General features: G+C 46.4%; 1 protein-coding gene across 1 annotated transcript; it reads right to left on the minus strand.

Moving 5' to 3' along the window:
• Positions 1–133: 133 nt before the first annotated feature.
• On the minus strand, positions 134–24,524 carry GPRC5C (G protein-coupled receptor class C group 5 member C). The gene is made up of 5 exons (XM_081899795.1): positions 24,075–24,524; positions 12,503–13,568; positions 7,535–7,629; positions 5,704–5,850; positions 134–2,655 (listed from the first exon to the last, which is right to left on the minus strand). The coding sequence occupies exons 2-5, from the start codon at positions 13,542–13,544 to the stop codon at positions 2,623–2,625; spliced, it is 1,317 nt and encodes a 438-aa protein (XP_081755921.1). The 5' UTR covers positions 13,545–13,568; positions 24,075–24,524; the 3' UTR covers positions 134–2,622.
• Positions 24,525–25,747: the final 1,223 nt, after the last annotated feature.

The following is a 25,747-nucleotide window of genomic DNA, read 5'->3' on the forward strand; positions in this document are numbered from 1 at the left end:
CTCTCAAGGTCAGGAAGGCCCTGTTTGTTGCCGGTTCTCCAAAAGGCCTGCCCATATTATTTGGCCTCCCCATCCCGTTCCTCTCCAAACTCACGAAAGAATATATGAGAAAACAAGAAGTCGGCCACAAAAATTAGGAAAAAAACAAAACTGATTTAATTTGTCAGAGAACTCTGGGCTAAAAAAAGCCAGTCCTAAAAAGGACACACGTCTTCCCCCGACCCCCACTTAAATAACACTTGGATTAAAACAAAACATTCGCACACGGCCCTCCTCCTGAGTTCTTCCTGCCATTCACTCACAGCCAGATTTAAAAAAATCACACTGCATTATCTATATAGAGAACAACTCACCCAAATACACACATACATACAACAGCAAGGCGCAGAACATCATTCTCAGTAAGGCTGGCCAGAAATCATGACTCAGTGTGAGGCTCTTCATGACTAGCCTTGGCTTCAGTGAGCATAAATTCATATTCTTGAGCACAAAGTGGTAGGGCGGCAGATTCTAAAAGCTGGATATGATCCCTCTCCTGCCATTGTAGAGAGTGCTTAAGATAAAAGTGAGGCCCATCTACAAAAGGCACTGAGTAGACCCACTCTCAGAAAGCAGAGGCCAGGTACAAAGGCAATGCCGGGAGTGTGTAGCTAGCACTTTCTGCATGTCCATTTCTTCAAGCCCTTCTCCCAACCAGGCCCACACAACAGCAGCGTCCACCTCCCTGCCTGTATCTGAGATAAAAACAGAACCTCTTTTCCTCTCTCCAAAGTGAGAACAAGGAAGAGGAGATAAAAGGTGGTGGAGCCTCAGGATGCTAAGAGTACCAGGAAAACGGTCAGGCCATAGCCCAACACAACTGGCACAGAGCAGTGCGCGGGCAGCATGTGAGTGGTGGCACCTTAAAAGACTAAGGCTGAGATCCTGGCACCACTTACCTGGGAGTAAGCCCCACTGAGCTCAGAGGGACTTGGTTTTTTGTTGTTGTTGTTGTTTTTTATGTGGTGAGGTTTGTACTGTAACTGTTTTATCGCAGCACAAAGCTCTCATGGGTCAAAGCCCACTTTTGTCAAAGGCAAGGGGATTATAGGGTTGTTATTAGCGGAGACAGATTGCCTAACAATGGAAGAGAAAAAGGGGGCGTCACTTTATAATGCGCATGGCATAAAAGCCAAGAGAATTTTAGGCAGGAGATTCAGAGTAGGTGCGGCCCATTATCAGCAGATGAGGAGTGAAGTATGAATAAAACTAAAGAGAGGCAATTACTTTTCTGTGATGGGCTCTGCAGCCCAAGACTTCCAAAGCTTTATCCTCTGAAACTCCAGTGGAAATACAGCAACTTTGGGCATGGAAAACTCCCCATTCTCCTGAACTGCTAGACCCTCTGGCTTCACTTTATAATTCCATCTCCCCTCCTTCTCTCCTTTCTGTGGGGATGAACTTATGTATCTGTCATGTAACTGAGGTGACCACTTTGCGAATCTCACTCAGAGGTCCAAATGAGCTTGTGCTGGGGGGCAGAACTGGGAGGGGGACCCTTTTGACGTTGCATCTACTGACAGGGAACAGCAGATGTCATGAATCTCCCACAACTCTCTGTGTGTGGAAACTAGGAAGTACCCCATCTGTCTCCTTTAGCTTTCTCCATCAGTTGGCACCTCCTGTATGTTCAATGGGTGGCACCAAGAACTCACAAATACCCCCAAAACACAGTCGTCACAGACATCTGAGATGCTGCCTGCAAAATAAGGCAGAACTGCAACCCCCCTCATGCACCTTGGCACCCAGAGCTAAGCACCAAACATTAAAAAGTCCTTATGCGGCCTTCATTTTGTGTTGCCCTGAGGGGTGGAGAGGCAGCAGATCCGGAGCAATCAGGATTCTGGGTCAGGCATAATATCTGTTGCACTTCAGGGTTGGTCCAAAGGCAGGAGGGCTACAAGAGAGCGGTTACCACAGTTCTTTCTACACTTGACAAAGTTTTTCTCCGCGGAAGGACTAGCATCTACACGGCCTCCGTTGAAGAGGAATCGAAACAGCAGCACCCTTCTCAGTTCTGAAGCACTCCCTTGTGGGATTTGGCAATGGGGTGAAAGGTAGGGGCAACTCAATCATCCACCAGGAGGCCAAGTTGTGGCCTAGACAAGATCATCTCAGTATTAGGAAAGGCGGATTTGTACAGCGCAAAAACAGGTAGCATTGCAGAAGAATGTGAGACACTCACAGCAAAGTCAACGTGGTCCATGAATGGTGTGGCGTGTTAAAAAAAAGAAGGAGGAGGAGGAAAGAGGGTCCCAAAATGCTGGCTAGTTGTACTGCAAAGGTGGCACTAAGAAGAACTTGACTGAAGGCTCCAAGGAACACAGAAGTCCTGCTGTCCAGAATTTTAAAAAACAGGCAAACCACAGGTGTATCCCAGTACGGCAACCCAGATTTTCTAAAGCAGAGGTCAAGCAGAGCACTTGGAGTTATGTGTAAGAAGAAGAAACTGTATTGTCTCCACTGCCAGAATGAAATCTCAATGGCTAACTGAGGCCTAGCTCATTAGATGCAACTTCGCAAAGGCAGGTTTTGCAAGGCATCCTCGAGGAACGGGACCTTCTGAAATCAAGACTTTGGCTTCTACCACCTGCTCTTGCTGTAAGGAGATGAAGCCTGAAACAAAAGACGAGATTGATACATTAGTTTTCTTACAGCAGGAATGGTCTTTTAAGTATAGCTAACTGAAGCCAACTGGGATGGGGTGGGGGGCAGGAAACGAGCCCTTCTAAGTTTGGATCTGACCCTAGATTGGGTTGCACTCCTCTGAAGGATCAGCTTTGCTGTTCACACTCCACACTTACTGGAGTGTGGTTCAGATGTTGGGAGTTGGCAAGGGGTGCTTTTTAACAGCTTCAGTTGGTTCACCAGCCGCAATCCTATCTGGAGAGAATGGACCTTGCCTTGGTTACCACCTATTTATTAGCGACATCCAGGCTTCTAAAAGCTGCTTAGAAACTTAAAATGGTAGAAAATGCAGCCACCCACTGGCGTATATTTACAGTGTGTTTCTGGAACCAAATTAAAGTGTTGCAAATGACCTTTAAAGCCTTGGAATAATTTGGGACCAGGTTACTTAAAGGACCATCTGCATCCATTATCAACCTGTCCCTACCTCTAAAATCCACTTCAAAGGCCCACCTACAAAGACAATTACCGTATTTTTCGCTCTATAACACGCACCTGACCATAACACGCACGTAGTTTTTAGATGAGGAAAACAAGAAAAAATATTCTAAACGAAACAGTGGATGTATGATTTTTGTGGTTCATGCTGTGGCCACAAACGTGATCTGACATTGAGTTTGGGGTAGCCCAATGCAAAAATCCTGAGGATCCATGTGGATCCATGCTTTGTAACCACGTTTTTGCGCCATTGCAGCCCCATGAAACAGTGGGTGCGTGTGTGTTTTTTGGTGCAGGCTGTAGCCATGGCTATGCTATGTGATCTGATGGTGAACTTGGGGTGACCCAGTGCAAAAATCCTGAGGATCCATGTGGATCCGTGCTTTGTAACCACGTTTTAAGTGGGGAGGGAAGGAAAAACATTCAAGGGACAAGGAGCACGTGTGGGGTGTGTGGAGAAGGATGCGGCTAATAATGCAGGTGAGGGGTCTATGGAGAGAAGGAACACGCATGGAGTGGGTGGAGAAGGATGCTGCTAATGATGCAGGAGAGGGGTTTAAGGGGAGAAGGAGCTCGCGTGGGGTGTGTGGAAAAGGAGCTTTTCGGCGAGCTGAGCGGGGAGGGAAAGAGCACTGTTGCTTTAAAGGAGCCAACCGGACAGCAGCCACTTACAGCAGTGTAAGCAGCTCCTTTCCTCTCCCGCTTTCCTCCTTCTCTCCCTCTTTGCTGCTTTACACAGCTAATGGCGAATCCCCTGCAACCCAAGTCCTGCTCAGCGGATCAGCTGAGACGCTGGGAGAATCGTAATTTCCCCCTCTCCCTCATCCCGTGCCCTCCTGTCCCCAGCAGCCTTTTAAAAAACTTTTTTACTGGTTTTCACTGCGCTCGTGGCTCAGAGCCCTCCTGTGCCTGCCGTCCCTCTGCAGCCTCATTGCTCCGTTTAGAGAGCGTTGCTAGCTGAGGCTGCAGCAGCTGTTGCTGGCTACGCGGCGCTTTTCCCGGCTCACTATGGCTCCCGTCTGTCCCTCCTCCCGTGTAAGCAGCTGCTGCCCGCTTTGCTGCCATGGCTCTCCTTCCCTCCCTCCTCCCCCTCCTCCTGGCTATAAAGCAAGCAAAGGTAGAGCCGTGCAAAGCTCTGCAAGCGGCTCTCGCTTTGCTTGACTGACGGCAGCCATGGCTCCGGTCGAGTGCATTCCCTCCGTAACACGCACAGGCATTTTCCCTTACTTTCTAGGAGCAAAAAAGTGCATGTTTTGGAGCAAAAATTACGGTAGGTTGGCTGGCAAATGCCAACCATGACTTTCTCAGTGGTGGCCCTCCAATTATGGTGCTCAGTTCCACATCATATATTTACTAGTATTTTATACTGTTTAAAACGTCTTTTTTAAAAACCGTGTTAGGAATTTGTGGGGTGTGTGTGTGTACATTTTTGAAAACTGCTTTGAGAAGCACTTTGCTTGAAAAGTGGTGTATAATAACCAGTGCTTTTTTCCTTTAAAAATGTTTAGGAGTACTCTCATTTTGACTCAAGAAAATCACCATTTGATAACATTATTCCTGCTTATAAAACCCAATTAAAAAAAACAGGGAAGAAAACCCCCATTTTATAGTTCAAATCGGGGGAAATAAATACAATAAATGGATAAATGTAGAAAGATTCACAAAATGTTTAGCGGTATGCGTACCCCTGCGTACCCCCCCAGAAAAAAACCCCACTGGTAATAATAATAATTTTAAAATTAGCAATCAACCTAAATAAAATTTGCAGGATATTTCAAAATTCAAAGTGAGAACCAAATCACGGCTTGTATTTTCTCCAGGTTCTGCGGTTGCACAAGTCGTGCATTACTCTGCAAGGCACATAATACAGTGGTACCTTGGGTTACATACGCTTCAGCTAACCCAGAAATATTACCTCGGGTCAAGAACTTTACTTCAGGATGAGAACAGAAATCGTGCTCTGGTGGTGCGGCGGCAGCTGGAGGCCCCATTAGCTAAAGTGGTGCTTCAGTTTAAGAACAGTTTCGGGTTAAGAACGGACCTCCAGAACGAATTACCGTATTTTTTGCTCTATAAGACTCATTTTTTCCCTCCTAAAAAGTAAGGGGAGATGTGTGTGTGTCTTATGGAGCGAATGCAGGCTGCGCAGCTATCACAGAAGCCAGAACAGCAAGAGGGATCGCTGCTTTCACTGAGCAGCAATCCCTCTTGCTGTTCTGGCTTCTGAGATTCGAATATATTTTTTTATTGTTTTCCTCCTCCCAAAACTAGGTGTGTCTTGTGGTCTGGTGCGTCTTATAGAGCAAAAAATACGGTAAGTGCTTAACCCGAGGTACCACTGTATGAACTAACAGCAACATACAGGTCAGATGCAGTCACATGGGTGTATTATGATTTGCAGAGATTGTATCAAGGCAAGCCGGGCTAGAAGCAGTGTATAAATCAGTTCAGAAGGGCAGAAAGATAGGGATTCACTATATATCTGTAGTTGGGACTGGGACAGAATTCCAGTCGCAGCTGCATTAGCCAATTACACACCTGCCCGCTCTTTCCATCTTTCTGTGCCACTGCCTGCTTATTCTGTGAAATGTAGGCATCCTCAGCACGCAGTGTAGAATTGGCACTGCCCATCACTTGGCTGTTGGCTGTGGCGCGAGGGAGGATGACATCATAGGGGCCCTCAGACTGGAAGCAAAACAACAACAACAACAAAAAGAGTAAGAAGTGAGCCGAAAGTGTGGTCAAAAAGGCAACCAAGAGCTGCAGTATGGTCAAAGAAACACAGCCAATCAACATTCTGCACGCGTCATCTATAGGAATACAGATTTGACCTTCAATGAAGAAGGCTTGAACTGTTCCATTTTCAAATCACTTTTCACCAGGCTGTATGAAACTTTTCCTGATTTTTGACATCATTTCCACATGTGAGAAACTGTTGGCACATGCAACAGATCTGAGGCTTTTTTAGATCAAAACAGAAGAAGAAAAAACTGTTTTGTTTTGACTTTCCAAGGGCATGACTCAGTCAGAGAGCATTTTCACTTGGGTCCCTGGAGCAGCATGGTTACATGCACACTTCAAGTTCATGCACACCTTGGATTCCTAAATTGCAATATACTAAAACTTGCAAAACAGTAGAAATACACAGTAGCTGCTGCGGCGATACGAAAGATATTGAGTAAATGCCCAAATCCAGCTTCTGCCGCAGTGTTAGGTGAACTTCTGTGTGGAGATACAAATAGATGCTAGGGAAGGTGCAAACTTCTCTCTCATCATCTCTGACATCCCAAATTCACTGAGTATATTTTGACTGTGTTCAAACAATCATGCCTCATTTTAATATTCTGAGGTGTGGCTGAGTCCCTCTTGGCCATGCCCTGCAGCCCCTTTTCATTCCTCTCTTTGCGTGAGCTGGCAAACAAATCATGGGACCTTCCAATTAACTATCCTTTCCAGTTTTGTCTGAAGCAGGAAACAATGATTAAAAACTCTGGAATAAGCCAGGATAATAAAACCAACTTTAAACCAGGGCTTTGTGTCTGGCTTGTTTGAAGCTTTTCATGCTAACCATCGTTTCCCCGAGTTTGGATGAAACAGGAAACTATAGTTATTAGAAGACTTCCTGGTTCCTTTCCCAGCTCCCGCAAAGGGTAGCACCAAGGGCTGTGTCTGCAAGCTCAGATATGAGAATCTGAACGCTTTCTTTGACCAAGTCAGATGACAAAATAGTCAGATGAACTGTCTTCCCAAGCCTCAAACCTTTCCCCTGCCACACATATAATCTCTGCAGGACAATACAGGTCAAATAAACTCCTTTGGTTTTGGTTTTATTAAAAAAAAACATGTTCCTGACAAGCCTACTTCTCCCAGGAAGCAAATGAGGTGGTAAATCTGATTCTGATGGTACGTTCTCAGACTCCAAATGAGGACTCGCATAACTGAACACTTATCCATGAAATAAAATGTTCTGAAAACATTTTTTTTCCAAACTAGGTGTTGAGTCAAAGGGTCCTAGGCTTGCCATCTGAATAAGGCCCAGATAAGAAGCAGTTTCACCCCATTATCCTGCAGAATCAGGCTGCACTCAAAGACCTGTGAGTGTTAAGTTTACATCCAAAGAATGCAAACACACAGAGTGACGCTGTTTATCCTGCCGCCTTATCTAGAGATAACTACACAGAATATCTGGATTTGACATTTATGAGAGGTTTCACCTCTCTCTCTGTCAGGAGCCAACTTCTCCTGCTGAACTGCTCAGGAGGATGTTGTGTTTTTTATTTTTTATTTTTTAAAAAAAGCCCAACATTCTGGAAGCTAAGCTACAGTCGAGAAAGATAAGAAACACCAGCAGAGCTTCACACTCACTTACAGGCCCCTTGTGCATGAGAGCCATCTCTGTGGGCTGGTACACACTCGTCAGCAGCTGCCCGTTGTATCCGCTGTATGGAGACACAGGTTTTTTGGCTGAAAAGAAAGAGAAATCACAAGAAAATAACATTAAAAGGCACACAGGCTTGGGAGATCTTCAGTGACAAAGATGGTTTTCAGACAGCGCAGGCTGAGCAGAAGCAGAGAAGATTTTTTAATCAAATAACCCATGTAAGAGGCAGAATAGTGGTTCGCCCCAGGTAGCTCGGGTTTCCCAACCTTTAGTCTCCAGCTGTTTTTGGACTACAACTCCCATCATCCCTAGCTAACAAGACCAAAGGTCAGGGATGATGGGAATTGTAGTCCAAAAAGAGCTGGAGACCAAAGGTTGGGAAACACTGGATTAGAGCATGGTGCTGATAATGTCAAGATTGTAAATTCAATCCCCATATGGGACAGTTGCATCATCCTGCATTGCAGGGGGTTGGACTAGCTAATCCAAGGGCCTTCTGGTGGTTCCCTCACTGTGAGAAGCCAAGTTACAGGGAACCAGGCAGAGGGCCTTCTCGGTAGTGGCACCCGCCCTGTGGAACGCCCTCCCACCAGATGTCAAGGAAATAAGCAACTATCTGACTTTTAGAAGACATCTGAAGGCAGTCCCTGTTTTAGGGAAGTTTTTAATGTTTGGTTGTGTTTTTAGTATTATGTTAGGAGCCGCCCAGAGCGGCTGGGGAAGCCCAGCCAGATGGGCGGGGTAGAAATAAAAATATTATTATTATTATTATTACTATATCATCATCCTCAGGGTCCCTTCCAAAAGCTCTATGATCCTATGATGCATGCTTCTGTTTGTGCCACTTTTTCTAGCCACGTCCATGACTTCCAGACACAGCTGCTAGCAGATCTTCTTGTTTTCTTTTTCGTTTTGGTCCCACCACTTTCCCCAGGAAAATCCACTGTTTGCTGCTGAATCATAATAAATGTCAGTCAGGTTTTCCATGGATTGCTGTTTGTTCCGATTCAGCAGTAAACAGTGGGCTTCCCTGGGGAAAGAAAAAAAAATCGTGCTCAGACCTGTGCCTGGAGTCACAGAGACCTGTGCTTAGAAACTGCGGCATAAACGGAAGCATGGAAAAGCCCATATTCCACAATCTAGTGTTGAGCAAAGAACACTGAGATCATAGTGGTCCCCCCCACCCCCGCCCAGAGGACAGAAACATGACTCATGTCAACGTAAGTTCAGTGCTGTGGGCACAACTCTATTGAACTCCCTCTCACTAGAAGTTTGAGAGGCACCGCCCATACTGTGTTTCAGACACCTAGAGACCTTTGCATCATGAATACTTATCTGACGTTTTAAATTTTCTGATGTTGTTTTTAAATAGATTTTAAATTTCTGAGATTTTTAATTTTTTTAGATTTAATTTACATTTTAAACTTTGGTGCTTTTGAGACCTGGATGGTGAAAAGCAGGTTGTGTTTAAAAATAAATACATACATACATACATAATAAAGGTAAAGGACTCCTGACAGTTAAGTCCAGTCGCAGACAACTCTGGGGTTGCGGCGCTCATCTTGCTTTACAGGCCGAGGGAGCCGGCATTTGTCCGCAAACGGTTTTTCCGGGTCATGTGGCCAGCATGACTAAACCGCTTCTGGTGCAACACCGAAACCAGAGCAGCACACGGAAATGCCATTTTTTACCTATTTATCTACTTGCACTTTTTCTGGTGTGCCTACATAAGGACTCTGTATGGGCTCTTGGATACCCCATAAGGGAAAAGGGCAGATTTTTGTTTACAACAATATGTATATATATGTACATACATACATACATACATACACACACACATACAGAGAGAGAGAGAGAGAGAGAGAGAGAGAGAGAGAGTCAGTCAGACGTACAAATTAGCCCTGAGAGAGCAAAACTGTTAGATTTCGTCTCCGTAATGTACAATGCTTCATTTCATATGCCACTATGCGTTTGCAAAAGCCTTCACCTCTTTGCAAAGAAGTGATTGCTATATTTCTTCCATGCTGTTGGAAGCAAAGCAGGAAGCACTAACTAATCAATGTTCCCAAGTGCAACAACCATCAGAAGCCTGCTGGGGCATTCTGTGACTTAAGCCAGCCATAAAACAAAGCCTTGTTTGTGGGTAACTATAGACAGAGTAGGTTTTAATGAGCATCCTGTGCTCAGGAGACCTTTCCTAAATAAGAGAGTGCTCTCTAGGGTTTAAGAGGCAAAGCGTGCTGTAATAAAATCCTGTCAGCCATGTAGTCATATGTGTGTATATTTTAGCCTATTGGTTTTTCCAACAAAGAATTGTGGAGCAGTTGAGATTTTTGACTGTGTGTGAAATGGCAACAAGCTTGGTTACTATTGCCATCAAACATACATGGGACTTCCATAGCCAATTCAGGTTCTTTGTCCTATCATAACCTAGTTGTGTTGTAGTTGTAGTTGTTGTTTACATTCACATACTGTCCTTAGCTTTGCTGTCTCCTTCTATAGAAGAGCAACAAAATGAAAGGTCTTAACTTTGGCTTCCTTCAGCAGTGTAGTATATATATTTCCACAAAGACTGAAAGATTATTTAAAAAAAAAAAAATGAAGTGTGTGTGGGGGGGAAACAATTTGGGAGTTGCTTCAGTGTCTGAAATATAGAGAATCAAGTTCTACAGGGAATCCAAAACTAGACACAGAAAAAGCAGATTACTTTTCTTTTCAATGCAGAAATATTCAGAAGTTCTAAACAAAGGAGGAATACATGGCAAAATTGATCCCTGAAGAGATAATCTAAGGAAATTCAAAGACATGGTGAATAAGTGTAAAACAGCAGGAAGCAGAGGCATTTCCGAAGTGAGTCACAGAACAATGCTGTGAGTTCTTCACTTCGTATCATGCAGATGAGGATAGTTTTGCATGTTGGGACTTTTCTTGGTGATGCTTCTTATAAAGCCTGGAGAGAGAATGACAACAGCTTGTTCCAAGTTGTCCTTTTCGGTGACACATACAGGTTTTTCCCTCTGCTTGAAACTGGGGGAGGCTAAACTGGCAACAGGTTTCAAGAAGACACTTTCTGCGGGATTAAGGTGGAGTCTTAGGTGGGAGGTTGGCAGCCAAGAACAGAGGTTAGAGAGAATATATTTAAGTGACATTTTCAGCACAGGGAGCAATGCAGGAAATGGCTCCTTCTCACCCGGGCAAAGCAGCTTCTCATTTATATGTGGCACATATACCCCACACTTCATTTAGGAAGCTCAGAATGGCTCACTTGGGGATCCGTGATGAGCTGCAAAAGCATCATGTGCTCATGAATCATTTTCTAAGCCCGCTGGCAAAGAATCAGTGCCACAGTAGTAGATTCTTTAAAATAGGGCACGCACTAATAACTGGAGAGGGAGAAGTCAAGGTAATCCAATCATCAAAACAATTTCTTTACAGAAATACTCATCTGGGTCCATCATCTCACGCAGATGGAATTGTGGCCTTTTGAGCAACTTCTAGGGCAAAAAGGAATCCAGCAATTTATTTTACAAGATGTGATTCCTCTCATTTAAGTTTCTAAACTCCTGAAACTAAAATTTTGGGGAAAGGGACACAAATCTTGTATTTGCAGATGTCAGATCATGCATACTGCCAGCTTTGGAAAATCAGAAGGAGCGGGATTTAGGGTATTCTTCCTAAATTTCAAATTATCATCACCTGAACTTTGCCCAGGATGAAAGTAAAGCCAGTGCCACCCTGGGCTCCTTTGAAGGAAAGTCAGGATAGAAATTTAATAAATAAATTTCACACCGAACTCATGTTCTAAGCCAAACAATATATTTATAGCCCAATCCTATGACACTCTCTGAAGTTAAGTGTGAAACAGCTTAGAGGTTTTATGCACAATCAAGAGGTATACAAGTTTTGTTAAATAAATAAATAAAAAGTCTCATATAAAAGTTTGTAAATTTTCAGCAGCACATCTTCTCTGCAAGGTAGGTTTCCGAGTCTCAAAATCCGAAACAATTTAGCAAAGCTAAATACTTTGCAATGTAACCAAGATCTGAGCTGTGATTTGACCTAGCCACTCTCGATTCTGTGTGGTTTATTAAACTAAAGTGAAAGTGACCGGAACATTAGAAAAGTCAGGAAATTGAATTACTACATCAGAGGAGGAGAGGGAAGCAAGGGCGAAAATCAGCCATAAGGCCATGTCTCTTCAACCGGAGCACAGAAAAGATGTCAGGTCTGTCTATGCCAGTGCTAGCCATTGTGTTGGGTTTTTTTGCCACAAGTGTGCCACAAGTCCAACTGAACATATGAGTGCTCTTGCGAGCACCGCTTTATGCATGCAATTCTTGCATGCCTTGGTGTTGTTGCTTTTCCTTTCAAGTCTATTCAGCCAGGCAAACATGTTGCAACACAGATTGAGACAGGAAACCAACAGGGTAAGGCTGACTCTGTACCACAAGTCAGGCCCTGGTTCCTCCTGCTCTTCTCCAGGTATGCCAAAGATGCCCATCACCTGCTTGCGGCGCTGCCCACTTGCACTGTATTGTACTCAAAAAACTCAGAAGATAAAGACAAGGCAAACCTAAGCATTTTTTTAAAGCAATACAGTCATACCTTGGAAGGTGATCAGAATCCGTTCCAGAAGTCCGTCTGACTTCCAAAATGTTGGAAAACCAAATGGCAGCTTCTGACTGGCTGCAGGAAGCTCCTGCAGCCAATCAGAAGCTGTGGAAATCCTGCCGGACGTTTGGCTTCCAAAAACGGTTCAAAAACCGGAACAGTCACTTCCGGGTTCGCGACGATCGGGAGCTAAAACGTTCAGGAACTAAGCTGTTCAAAAACCAAGGTACTTTAGAACAAGCCTTGTGGTGTTTATGCCTATAGAAAAGCATGATGGAAGTTTCCACAAACCAACCCCATGCCCGCTGCCAAATACCTCTCCACAACAAGTATGCTGAGGCCTACCTGAAGAAGGTTCGTCCATTGAGAAGGCCTTGTTCTCCACAAACATGCTCTGGGATTTCTGTTCCTTGAGGATGGTTTCATATCCCACTCCCCGGGTGGGGTAGACATCTTCCTCGTAGATTTGCTCCGGTCCTGGCCGGATGACTTGAGAGATCTCTGGGATGACATAGAAGAAAATAAAGACGCAGGCATTGGAGACGAGAGCAATGGCCAACGTGGGGTCATCCCAGGCCTGGCCTCCTTCCTGCTGGTTGCCGTAAATGTACATCACAATCCACACCACCCAGATGGCCATAGAGAGGGAGGTGGTGAGGAGAACAAAGATGGCGTGCTTCCTCCAGTGCTTGTAACGTCCACACAAGACAGGCCACGAGGCAACGAAGGCAAGCACTTGCAGGAACATGACGTAGATCAGCGCCATGACAAAGTCTTCATTCTTCACCCGGCAGGGGTCCTTGGGCGAATCGTTGCTCCTCACCACAGTGATGATGAGCCACTCGGTGTTGATAATGACCTCCACCAAGACGAGGAGCAGGGCCATGCCAAAGGTGACCCAACCCCGGGGCCCGTGGTTCCGCCGGGCGAGGAAATTGAGGCTGAGAGAATGCGCCACCAGGCAAGAGAAGCACACGGCGAAGAGGACGCCGAAGAGGAAGCGTCGCGAGGCGCACGTGGAAAAATCTTGCTTCACGATGAAGGCAAAAGTCAAGCAGAAGAGCCCAAAGGTGCCAAACAACAGGAAGGCTTGCGTCCCTATCAAGCTCTTCTTCCGATAGTCCTGGACAAACGGAACGCTGGCCACAAGGACGACGGTGAGGACAAAGGTGGTCACGACACCAAAGGCGGCTACCGCCTCCAGCACGACGCCCCAGGCTGACGACAGGTCGCACAGGTTGTAATAGATGGACGGCAAGTCCTTGCCGCAGCCTGCCGGCGGCGATGGAGTCACTTCCGCCAAGCATACTTTGGTGGGAAGTCCCAGGAGCCAAAGGTATGGCAGCAGCGCCTTGGGTACACCCATTGTTTTGGAGCGATGGCACATATTCCTTGGCACTTTGGGAAAGAACTGAAAAACAGGAAGGAAAAGACAAGGTTAGCGTAGCCGAAAGAAAGCGTATTGTTATCAGGACTGGGCAATTTTGAAGTATCGATGGTGGTGCTTGGTTATATAACAGAACCAGTGATGGTCTATACCAGCGTTTCCCAACAGGTGTTTTTGGACTACAACTCCCATCACCCCTAGCAAGTAGGACCAGTGGGCCAAGGATGATGGGAATTGTAGTCCATAAGCAGCTAGCGACCCAAGTTTGGGAAACCCTGGTCTATACCCTGCCCAGCCCCCTGTACCAGCACTGCTAGGCTTTGTCGAGGTTTAGGAGACCAGCTACTGTACAGTGGTACCTCGGGTTAAGAACTTAATTTGTTTTGGAGGTCTATTCTTAACCTGAGACTGTTCTTAACCTGAGGTACCACTTTAGCTAATGGGGCCTCTCACTGTCACCATGCTGCCACTGCACAATTTCTGTTCTCATCCTGAAGCATAGTTCTTAACCCAAGGTACTACTTCCGGGTTAGCAAAGTCTGTAACCTGAAGCGTCTGTAACCCAAGGTACTGCGTTAACCAACAATTAGTCCAGAGAGCAGGGCGACACTGATGGTGACAGAAGCATTTAAAAACTGAAAAGGCAAGGGCCATGATTCAGTTGGTGCAGCATATAACGTACCTGGAAAGATGTAATGAACTTTGCTGGATCAGACCAAAAATTCCATCTAGTCCAGGCATCCCCAAACTCAGCCCTCCAGCTGTTTTGGGACTACAACTCCCATGATCCCTAACTAGCAGGAGCAGTGGTCAGGGATGAGGGGAATTGTAGTCCCAAAACAGTTGGAGGCCCACATTTGGAGATGCCTGATCTAGTCCTTTGGCCAACCAGATACCTATACGAATCCAGCAAGCAAGACCTGAGTGTGATTCCCAACAATAATGTTTATATATAACAGGTTATATACATATACAAGCAAAGTCTTCCCGTCACCTCGCCTAAAAAATTTTTGCCTTTAATCTGAAGTATATTTTGACCTCTTTCAGAGGGACAGGACTTGTATCCCTGCCTATTTGTTTTGGTCTTTGATTTCTTGGTCTTTTATTTGAATTGTTGTTGTTTTGCTTGTATTGTTTTTAATCGGTTTTAATATTAAGTCGCTTGTCAGAAAAACATTTAAAGCCACCAAATTTGATGACCAGTAGCACATCTTGCAGAAGTGTGTTCTGTTAAATCTGCCCCATGTCTGCCTTCAATCTCCAAACGTTCAGCTTCCTCGGATGGCCCCAAGTTCTAGTATGGGAGAATAAACTTACTCCATTTACTTCCTCCACACTGAGGCAGGCCTGTGCCTCAGGGCCAAACAACACATTCAAGATTAGATCTTCTGCCATTTTAATCAGTACTTTAAGGCTGGGGGAGGGCTCCAAATGGGAGAAGTGGGGCATGGATGGGGGGGGCAGGCAGTTAAGTGTTTTAACCCTTCCCTCTGCCAATGTTCTCTTCCAGATCTGATCATTTGCCCTCAAGTTGCTGTTATAGCCCTGTTGGCGGGGGAAATGTTCGAGCCTCCCCACTCCTGAAGCGCTAATAGCTTTCGTTTCGGATAGGAAGTGTGCCATGTCAGAAACTCACAGATATATAAGCTAGGTGCCAAATGGCTCCTTAAACCAAGATTACAGTTGCCAAAACGAAATGTCTATTTTGGGGCAAGACAACTCCAAAGTCTTATTTTTCAAGTGATGGGCTGACTGTGATTGATTCTCTGTTAAACACCTGGTTAGTTCAGATGACAACGTTGAACTAGGGTAAGAACTTTGAGAACTTAAAGAAGAAAAGTCACTTGATCCAGGGACAGGCCACATATAAGGACTCCCGTGAATACAGAGTCCACATGTCCCACGGTGCCTCTTTTAAATGACTGACCCTATATATATATATTGGCCTGTTCCTACAGGACGGAGCATGAGTGTGTGAAAACATCAAGATCCAAGAATCCCCAGATGGTGGAGATGTCAGGCATCATCCTGGCGCCCAGGCATCTTCACTTGATCGCAAGTGGCCGATAGCCACGTGAAAAATGAGCCTGGCACCTGGATAATTTCAAGCACTTGGCGTGAGGAGCACCCAACATAATATATAGCTCATTCTTGAGAGAGGGGGAAAGCCACTGCCAATCTGGGTAAAGTACGGGGCTTAGATGAGCTACTGCCCTGGCTTGGCATAACATAGCCCATTAAGTTCTTATCCCATCCAAAGGGTATATGGGCAGGTGACACCACAATTACATAGACTCGGAGCAACGCTGAAGCATATTTAAAATGATGGACCAAGGCGTGAAGAGAAAAATAAACGTGTTGAGAGGAAGAAACCATAGACTCCCAGAGTGATCAGCAGCAATCCATTAAACCCTACCCTCTTGAGAGTTCTTCCTCACTCCAAGGTTAGAGGCAAAACTCACCGCACCACCAAACCACCAGCAGGCAGCCATCTCAGGTTTCACCTAGAGGCCTTTAGCATCTTCTTGGGATGATTTAAGTCAGACATCCTGCCCCAACCCATATGTGCCTCACCCTAACCTCCCTGGAAGCAGGCCAACAGTTAAATTAGCAATTCCGTTCCCAACGTCTATACATGGGTAGGCAAGCTAAGGCCCGGGGGCCAGATCCGGCCCAATCACCTTCTCAATCCGACTTGCAGACGGTCTGGAAATCAGCATGTTTTCACATGAGTAGAATGTGTCCTTTTATTTAAAATGCATCACTGGGTTATTTGTGGGGCCTGCCTGGTATTTTTACATGAGTAAAACGTGTCCTTTTATTTAAAACACATCTCTGGGTTATTTGTGGTGCGTAGGAATTCGTTCTTTCTTTTTTTCCCAAAATATAGTCCAGCCCCCTACAAGGTCTGAAGGACAGTGGACCCACCCTCTGCTGAAAAAGTCTGCTGACCCCAGGGACTCTATTACCTTGATTTCTTTTGCAGCAACAACAACAAAAAAGACCTCAAAGTGCTCACAAAATTAATATAAAATAAAGATTTGCCTAAGCAAATCCTCCAGATTGGCACATTGCTGAAGGCTGGAGAGGAGAGAGGCCAGAGAAAAGCTAGGTCAGGCAGGCCAATGAAAAACGCCTGAATCCCCCCTTTTTTGTGGCTGGCTTTTGAAGGATTAGAGTTCAAGGAAACAGAGGTGACTTTTAGATCATTATTATTTTTTTAGAAATCACTAGGGCAGGGAAGGAAGAACACATCCTCACGTAGGATGCCATTTTTAAAAACAGCTGTAACTTGCAGCATAAAAGGGAGGGGAAACAAAAGAAAACAAAATAATTAGCTGCCCCACTGCAAAGCATATTCCCAGACCAGCTATGTTCCCTCTGAGAAAGAATCGGCCGGCAAACTGTTGGCCTCCCCTTGGCTGCCACTCAACACTTCTTGGTTCCCAGGCTTAGAGGATTCCAGATGACTTCCGAAAGAAGAGAACTCTCTCACATGCCTTCCAAATCCGCTTGTTGTGGGGCTTGGATCATGGGCTAGTCCCAGCTTCTGGGGATTGGGGCTTTATGCTACAGCATGTGAGAGCTAGCGCTGCTCCAGCTTTCTCTCTCCTGTTCAGACAGCCGCTTCTTGTACCAACTGAGAATGCTGGCGCCCGTTCAGTTTGGCTTACCTTTAGGAGTACTGGCACGGGGCTAGTTCAGCTCCAAAAACGTAACAGTCCATACATTAGCGTGAATGCTGCACGTTCTCTGCTATGCAAAAGCACGTTTTTCCAGTCTCAAGGTAAAGTGCTGAGAAGCAGGAAGGTCCCTTATCCTTTCAGTTTCTTTTCTGAACTATAACCATCATAAAGTTTGAGACCGAATGATGCAAAGTTAAAGTGAACTAAATGCATCAGACAGCTTTTAGCAGGGACTGTTCAAGGACTTGTTTCATTGGTTTAGGTAAGAATAAGGCCTGTCTTGTCATAGTTTCAGCACCAAGCAAAGATGTTTTTTTTCCCCTTCTCCAGGGCATTTGGGCAGCTCCAGAAACTAGTTGCTTGTATTCTGATTATGCTGTTAATAGGCTTGGGGTTTTTTTGTTTTGTTTTTATTCTGCTTGCAAATCGCTTTGGGACTTTTTGTAGTAGGCAGCAATACAGTGGTACCTCTGGTTACGTACTTAATTTGGTCCGGAGGTCCGTTCTTAACCTGAAACTGTTCTTAACCTGAAGCACCACTTTAGCTAATGGGGCCTCCCACTTCTGCCGCACCGCCGCCACACAATTTCTGTTCTCATCCTGAAGCAAAGTTCTTAACCCGAGGTACTATTTCTGGGTTAGCGGAGTCTGTAACCTGAAGCGTATGTAACCCGAGGTACCACTGTATATAAAACAATCATCATGATAAACAACCAACTGTATATCCTCGTTATCCCTATGTACTAACTTGCATTCTATATATCATCACCAATGTAGCTTTAATTGGCTCCATGTAATGTATTAACCTGGAGGTCTAGATGAAATCCTGAGAAAGTAAGACCATTTAATTTTTTTAAGACTGGAGTTCTATCGGTGGTTCAGAAAACATATGGATACAGCTCAAAAATCAGAAAGAGGCAGGAATACCCAGAACAATGATGGAGCAACAGGACATCGTCCATGTTGTGCCCATGCTCAACTGATGCTCAGAAATAGCTAGAGCTGTGCCCTCCATGTTGTAGACTCCAAATCCCATCATGCCCCAATCAGCAGGGCCAATGGTCAGGGATACTGCGAGTTGTAGTTCACAAAATCTAGAAGACACCATGAAACAGCCACACATCTTTCCATCATTACATCTCCATGCCAAGGGACGGCAAACCTGATTAATTTCTGCCCGCAAAAGGGGTGCAACCATCTTTTTCTGGCAGTGTTCCTAGTAAAATGGAAACCGTTAGAACAACTCTTATCTGAACTGAACACCTAGGGGTTTAGGGCACGAATGTTCTTGTTTCAGAGGAGACCATTGATCTGGGAGGGCTTGACACACAGAATATTTTCTCAGCTCTGCAAGTCTGCAATTCTATGAAAGCCAGAGCACTTATGTGATTTCCTCCCCAGCTTACATAAATCAGCATTGCATAATTCAGCATTTTCTAGTCACCAAACGTGGATACTTTTCATGGTGTGGAATATTAGACTTCCTGCTTAAGAGATTATTTATCATCCCCACTAGTGTTAAAAGAGTTTTGTCTGATGGCTTATCTGTGGACAGAGAGAAATTCAAGAATTCCCTCTTGTCTGGAGGTGCAAGACTAGCTTGAGCAGCAAGAAGTTTGCTGGTGGTTCCATTTGCCAGTCCACACCTCTCATTTCAGTACATCTACTCCAAATAAATTTCTTCCCTGCCCTAGCAGTTGGACAGAGCTTTGTTTTAGTTAATGTGGTTTCCATCTCAATAAGCACACAGTTAGACTGCTTAATGATTAAGCCACAAAACTTGCAATGCATTTGTGCGAACGCATTCGCTTTCTTTGCAAAGAATTTGCAAACTTTTGGGGGGGTTGAAAGGAAAACAACAAACCTGCCCCATTACAGATCAGGTATCACATATACGTTATTTTCAAATGCACCATTCTATATAGCCCATTTCATTGTTTGCATAGGAAAAAAAGACACTGCGTTCCAGAACTGTGGAGACTATGGATGCTTGCTGTATGGCTATGGGATCCACTGTTTCCTGCCTAATGCATAACTGTGTAGATTGAACAATAGCTGCACTTCACTATGGAAGCCACTGGTTTGTGGTGAGGCTTTAATTCTACTCTGCCAATCATTTTAGGAAATAGGCAGGTTGATTGCATCTCACACCTCAAGAGGTGGGGGTTTTTTAATCACTCCTTTCAGCAGAGCCACAATGTCCCCTATGGCTTACAGGCTATCCACGTGATAGTCAAGTTGAATGATGAGTAGCATGAGAAACACTTGCGTGCGGTGCTACCTCCAACGACTAAAGGTAAAGGTAAAGGGACCCCTGACCGTTAGGTCCAGTCGTGGCAGACTCTGGGGTTGCGGCGCTCATCTCGCTTTATTGGCCGAGGGAGCCGGCATACAGCTTCCGGATCATGTGGTGAGCCAGAGCAGCACACGGAAACGCTGTTTATCTTCCCGCCAGAGCAGTACCTATTTATCTACTTGCACTTTGACGTGCTTTCGAACTGCTAGGTTGGCAGGAGCAGGGACTGAGCAACAGGAGCTCACCCCGTTGCGGGGATTCGAACCGCTGACCTTCTGATGGGCAAATCCTAGGCTCTGTGGTTTAACCCACAGCGCCACCCGCGTCCCTCCAATGACTGGGGAGGTTCAAATCCACACACACCCAGCTATGAATTTCACAGGGTGGGCCTTGGATCAGCCACTCTCTCTCAGCCTATCCTACCTCACGGGGTTCTTGGGAGGTTGCAGTGGAAGGGGCAGGAATACTATGCATGCTGCCTCGAGCTCATGGCGGTGGGGGGAGGGAGTCGGAATATTAATGCAATAAATAAAAATACATTTTTCTAAGTCCTTCTAAGCAGATATAGAAAGCTGCAGTCTGCATATGGAAACCGAGGTACACACCACCAGCTTGCTTTTACAGCCTGGAAATTATAATGAACATGTGCAGGTATTCCTGGTGTTCCTTTTTCCCCCCTGCAGCCACGACATGCCCAATAGTCACTCAGTCCGGACGGTTGGGCACTGTCGAATCCCAGCCACCTGCTCTGTGTACTCGAAGAATTACGGCAGCATTCTGCTCTGCAAGTCTGCACCTCGCAAAAGTCGGGGGGGGGGGTGTTCTTTTTGTTCCTTATCTTGCTGAACGAATGCGGCAATTATAGTTCTGAGTTTCTCACCACCACTCCTTGCCTCAGGGTTTCCTCACTGAAACTGCTTCCCTAAGCACCTGGGTCTCTATGGAACATCTATGGCACATGCTACACAACTAAGAGGAAGGAGAGACTGTGTCCCAAAGCATGGTCTGAGTGCATGCATGTGTTTGGGAAGAGGTCGCATGGGAAGCGGCCTGAGATCCCAACATGCATTGCCTTGAGTGCCAGGATGGAAGAAACCATCATTCGGTGAGGACTTGGTTTAGCTGCCGCCCTTTAAAAGAGAACATTTTTGCCCTGCTAATGAACAGCATTTGATCAACATTAACCCATGCAAGCTCCTGGTGTAGATGCCCCAGTGGGAGTTATTATGGAGAAGAGCAACGTGGGGTTGGCGGTAGTTCTGTTAACATCGCTGCTGCCTCACCAGAACTCCCCCCCAAAAAACTATATGGTCAGTGAAGTGGCTTAACTTTCATACTCACTTTCCCTACAGTTCAAATCCCAAACTGGCAAGAAAACAGTGCTTACACCACATTGAAACTGGGCACTTGCTGATCTTGGCAGCGACGTCTTGAGATTCAATTTGGTTTGCTCTAATTGTTCATTGCTGCCTAGGGATGGCTCCAAGGGTGACCACTTAGAAGGTCCCAGGTTCAATCCTGGCATCTCCAAAAGGATCTTGGGAAGGAGGAACAGGAAACACCCCTTGCTCGAGAGCCAGTGCCAAACAAAAACAACAACAACAAAGTACTGAGCTAGATAGGCAAACGGTCTAATTTTTAGTAATAGCACAGCTTCACACGCTATCAACATTTCTCAGGAGCAAGCAACAAATAACATGTTGCATTAATAATAATAATAATAATAATAATAATACTAACCGTGTAGAGGCACTGCTCAAGGGGAGAGGAATCGCATACCAATGTGAAACCACAGCGCTGACACAACCACAGATGCCTGATTATCATCTTCCAAAGCAACTACTCTATTCCAAACTTAAAAATGGAAAGCGTAATGCTGGTGGTCAACAGAAAGAGGTTTAAAGACTCTCTCAAGGCAAATATTAAAAAAATGTAGTAGAAACACCGGCAACTGGGAAACAATGGCCTGCGAGCGCTCCAGTTGGAGAACAGCCTCTACCAAAGGTATTGTGGGCTTCGAACTCAGGATGAAAGGGAGAAACCTGCCAAGAGGAAGGCACGCTTGGCAAATCCACACCGTGATCAACTCCTGCCCTGAAACCTATGTCCCCATTGTGGAAGGATGTGTGGATCCAGAATTGGCCTCCACAGTCACTTATGGACTCACTGTTAAAACCGTCTTTATGAAAGACAATCTTACTCAGCTACGAGGGATCACCAAAGAAGAAGAACAGTGCTGACATTTCTGCTTGTTTCCACGCCACCTCAAGAGCACAGAGCAAGCCAACCACTTTTGTTAAATACTTCAGGGTCTTTTAAACTTCCCCACTCATGTCCCTTCTTGCACAACAGAGGCTTGGGTGGGTGATCTCTTTCACTGCACTAAATAAGGAACTTGCGTAACACAGCATAGGGACGTGTTGTGTTTCCCATTCCCAGTGCCATCGTGGGCACGTCTTCATCAGAGCAAAACAAAACAATCCATGCAACTTGCCGTGCCCACCCCCCACCCCCCAGTTTAACTTCAGAGGCCCAGGCTGTCCCGTCCCGTATGATTCACTCCTTCTCCAGGAAGCAACCCACATTTATCAAGGTAGCTGGAAGCTGTTACCGGATCTGTCTCAAGAGGCTGGTTCCAGCTAAGAGCCTGGTGTGGGCAGAGGGCAGGAGAAAAGGCAAGGGAGGAGGAAGCAAGGAGAGACTATCTATTTTGGAGAGCAAGAGAGAGGAATGGTTTGGAAAGTCAGGAGTTGGTGTAGCAGATCCTATTGGATCTCGCCCTTCTCACCGGGGTTCAAAATCCCCCAAGGACTTCTCAGGAGAGGGTGACCGTTGGGAGTAAGCACCACTGAATCCAGTGGGCCTCACCCCCAGTCGTCGTACCTAGGATTGGCTTTTTCATATTGCAGGCAAAATAAAAAATGGGGAGTTCCTGAAGGTCATATGGCAAAATCAGCAAGCAAGCAAGTGTGGGGAGGCAGTGGGAGTGAAAAGGTTTGTATTCCACTCCAAATCACAGAGCTATACTCTCACACATGGGGTGGCCTGTCACCTGCCTGAAAGCAGGGGTTGGCAATGTGGCCTAGTGGGCACACATGAATCTGCGGACCTTCTGTGGCAGCCTCAGGGTCCCTGCCTCTCCCCGCTACTGAAATTAGGCTTGGGAGAAGCATTCTATTCTAGCCAATAGAACGTGTGAGACACTCAGAATTGTTTCTTCGGTTTGCAAAAGTGCCCACTAGCTCGCAAGGGTTGGCAACCCCTGCAGCTCTGCGGTGCCATCCATTGGGCAGTATAACTTTGGTGTTTGGGGTTTTTCTTAACTTGGTTCCGAGATAGGAGCTTGGCAAGGCTTTCTCATCTACTCCAGAGCTTGGAAAACTATGTGACCCCTGGCCTGGAGTCCAAAACTCCAAATCCACTTAAACAGGACCAGACAGAAGCTAAGGGTTCTGCTTTACAACTCACTATCCCTTGCCCAAAATCTACATCTTAGTACTCTTCCCTTAGTACCGCAGGACTTCTTTCCTTTCCCAAAACAGAGCTCACCTGGTTCTCCACGCCAACCCACACCACTCCCATTCCCACATTACCAGGGCAACATGTGAGAGAAACAACATTTATTTATCTGACACATTGGCATCATGCCCTTCCTCCAGGGCAATTGGGGTGGCACATGTGAACTTATTCCACATTATCCTCCCAATAACCCCAACCCACTAGCAAGCTTTGAGAATGAGCAGAGATTTGATTCCTGGTCTTCTGGGGGCCGATTTCATTACTACCCCACCCTCCACTATAACTCACAACTCGCTATGGTTTAGTTTCCCCTATTCCAGTTATTAGATCCTACAGGAGGGTTAAGATACAACCTAGTACATAGGCACAGATTGCATTTTGCAAACCCTTTGTCCTGTGCGTTTCTGTGTATCAACAGAACTACCACACCAGCGGTTAAACAGAGGCCAATTCACATTTTGCCAGCCCAGATTCTCAAAACCCTTTGACTTGTCTCCTTGCTGAAATCTAACCTTGGGGGGGCTATTTCCTCTCTTGTTTAAACAGGCTTTCCTCATCTCCATTTTTCGAAGCTTCAAACCTCCCCCCCCCCCAGTATCAAATACAGATTTTTAAAAGAAATGCCTAAATCTGAAAACCAAAACTCAAATGCACACCATGACAGTATCATTCTTCGGGAGAAGCATCTGTATCAAATTCAAACACTACAGCTGCGTAAGCTATTTCTAACGTATAGTTTAAAGGGCTAACCTAGGAGTTTCCCCCAACGCACAGGCTAGAGAAGGGGAGATTGAGAACAGGAGGCAGAGGGTGTTGTTGTTAGACCTGATCCGTCCCTTCCATTCAGTCAAGGGAGGGGAACACCTTTGACGCACACAAATATTCTGGAGTCCACCGGGTCAGCAAGGCGGGGGGGGGGGCGGAAGAGGTTCCAAACTTTTAGAGACCCGTGCGGGGGAGTGAGAGGTAGATGGATCAGCTCTCCAGTGGGCGACTTCCACACAAGATCCGCACCCCAGGCGCTCTTACCTGCCTCTCCCCACCGCGGAGGACAAAGCCAAGCGGCGCCAAGCCGGGCCCCCGGGACTCCGAAGTGGTTACGGTCCGGCCACTACCACCTGGTGCCTTTCACAATCCGGATCCGAAAGTTGAGGCTCTGGGAGGCAGGCAGGCAGGCGGGCGGCGCAGGGGGCGTGCCGTGGCAGAGCAGCCGCGCTGGGCGCGGGTGGGCGCGGAGAGGCTCTTTCTTCTCTCGCTCGGCGCTCCCTCGCTTTCGGCTCCGGGAAGCTACGAGCTTGACATCACGGTGACATCAGCCCCCATTCAAGGCTCTTATCGGGCCTTCGCCCAGCCCTGTGCAACCAGATTGCAGGCTAATCAATCACCTTCCCCGCCCACCGGCCCCGAAATCTTTGTGTCTCGAGTAGACGCGCCGGAGCGAAAGTGCCGCCGCGCCCGCCTCCTCCTCCTCCGGCTCATCCTCCAGTCGGTTCTCTGGCGCTGCGATTCCAGACCTGGTTTTGTGGCCGACACTCCCCCTTTTCTCCTCCACGCCTCTTCCCTCTTTCTTCATTGTATTCAGGCGCTCAGGTACAACAAATCCCGCATGACTGGTGAAGCTTAAATCTTTCGTGTCTGCGCGTTTGTTTCGAAGCTGCATTTCACAACGAGGTGGTGGCCCCGGTGGCTTAATTGCCATAAGAAACGTGGGGGGGGGGGTGAACGCATGTGCTCAGAGGCACTCTGCATATGCTCAGAGGCACCCTGGGATTTGTTGTCGCTACATCAGCCCTGTTCTCACATCAGTGGGATCTCTTTGGGCTTGCTGCCAAATCACAAATCGTAGAATCGTAGAACTGTAGAGTTGGAAGGGACCACAAGGATCATCTAGTCCTACGCCTTGCAATGCAGGAATCTCAGTTGAAGCATCCATGACAGGTGGCCATCCAAGGAAGGAGAGTCCACGGCCTCCCGAGTGCACTTTCTTCCCTTGCACAGCGCTCCCTCGCTTTGGGCTCCAGAAAGACACAAGATTGGCATCACTGTGCCATCAGCCCCCATTCAGGGCTCTTATTGGGCCTTTGCCCAGCCCTGTGCAACCAGATTCTATCCTGTACACACTTTCCCCAGACCACAGAACGCAGTGGGAGCTGTTTCTGAGAAAACATGCATAGGATAGCTGTTAAAAAGGTAAAGGGACCCCTGACCAATAGGTCCAGTCGTGGCCGACTCTGGGGTTGCGGCGCTCATCTCGCTTTATTGGCCAAGGGAGCCCATGTACAGCTTCCGGGTCATGTGGCCAGCATGACTAAGCCGCTTCAGGCGAACCAGAGCAGCGCACGGAAACGCCATTTACCTTCCCGCTGAAGTGGTACCTATTTATCTACTTGCACTTTGAGGTGCTTTCATAGAATCATAGAATCATAGAGTTGGAAGAGACCACAAGGGCCATCGAGTCCAACCCCCTGCCAAGCAGGAAACACCACCAGAGCACTCCTGACATATGGTTGTCAAGCCTCTGCTTAAAGACCTCCAAAGAAGGAGACTCCACCACACTCCTTGGCAGCAAATTCCACTGTTGAACAGCTCTTACTGTCAGGAAGTTCTTCCTAATGTTTAGGTGGAATCTTCTTTCTTGTAGTTTGGATCCATTGCTCTGTGTCCGCTTCTCTGGAGCAGCAGAAAACAACCTTTCTCCCTCC

The sequence above is a fragment of the Podarcis melisellensis genome (assembly GCF_964234715.1).
Source record: "Podarcis melisellensis genome assembly, chromosome: 2".
NCBI lineage: Eukaryota > Metazoa > Chordata > Lepidosauria > Squamata > Lacertidae > Podarcis > Podarcis melisellensis.

Coding starts and splice junctions, on each gene's coding strand:
- GPRC5C (XM_081899795.1), bottom strand. CDS start 13,544: ATGTGCCATCGCTCCAAAACAATGGGTGTACCCAAGGCGCTGCTGCCA. Junction 7,630..12,502: donor AATGGACGAACCTTCTTCAG/GTAGGCCTCAGC, acceptor CTTTCTTTTCAG/CCAAAAAACCTGTGTCTCCA. Junction 5,851..7,534: donor CTCTCATGCACAAGGGGCCT/GTAAGTGAGTGT, acceptor TTTTGCTTCCAG/TCTGAGGGCCCCTATGATGT.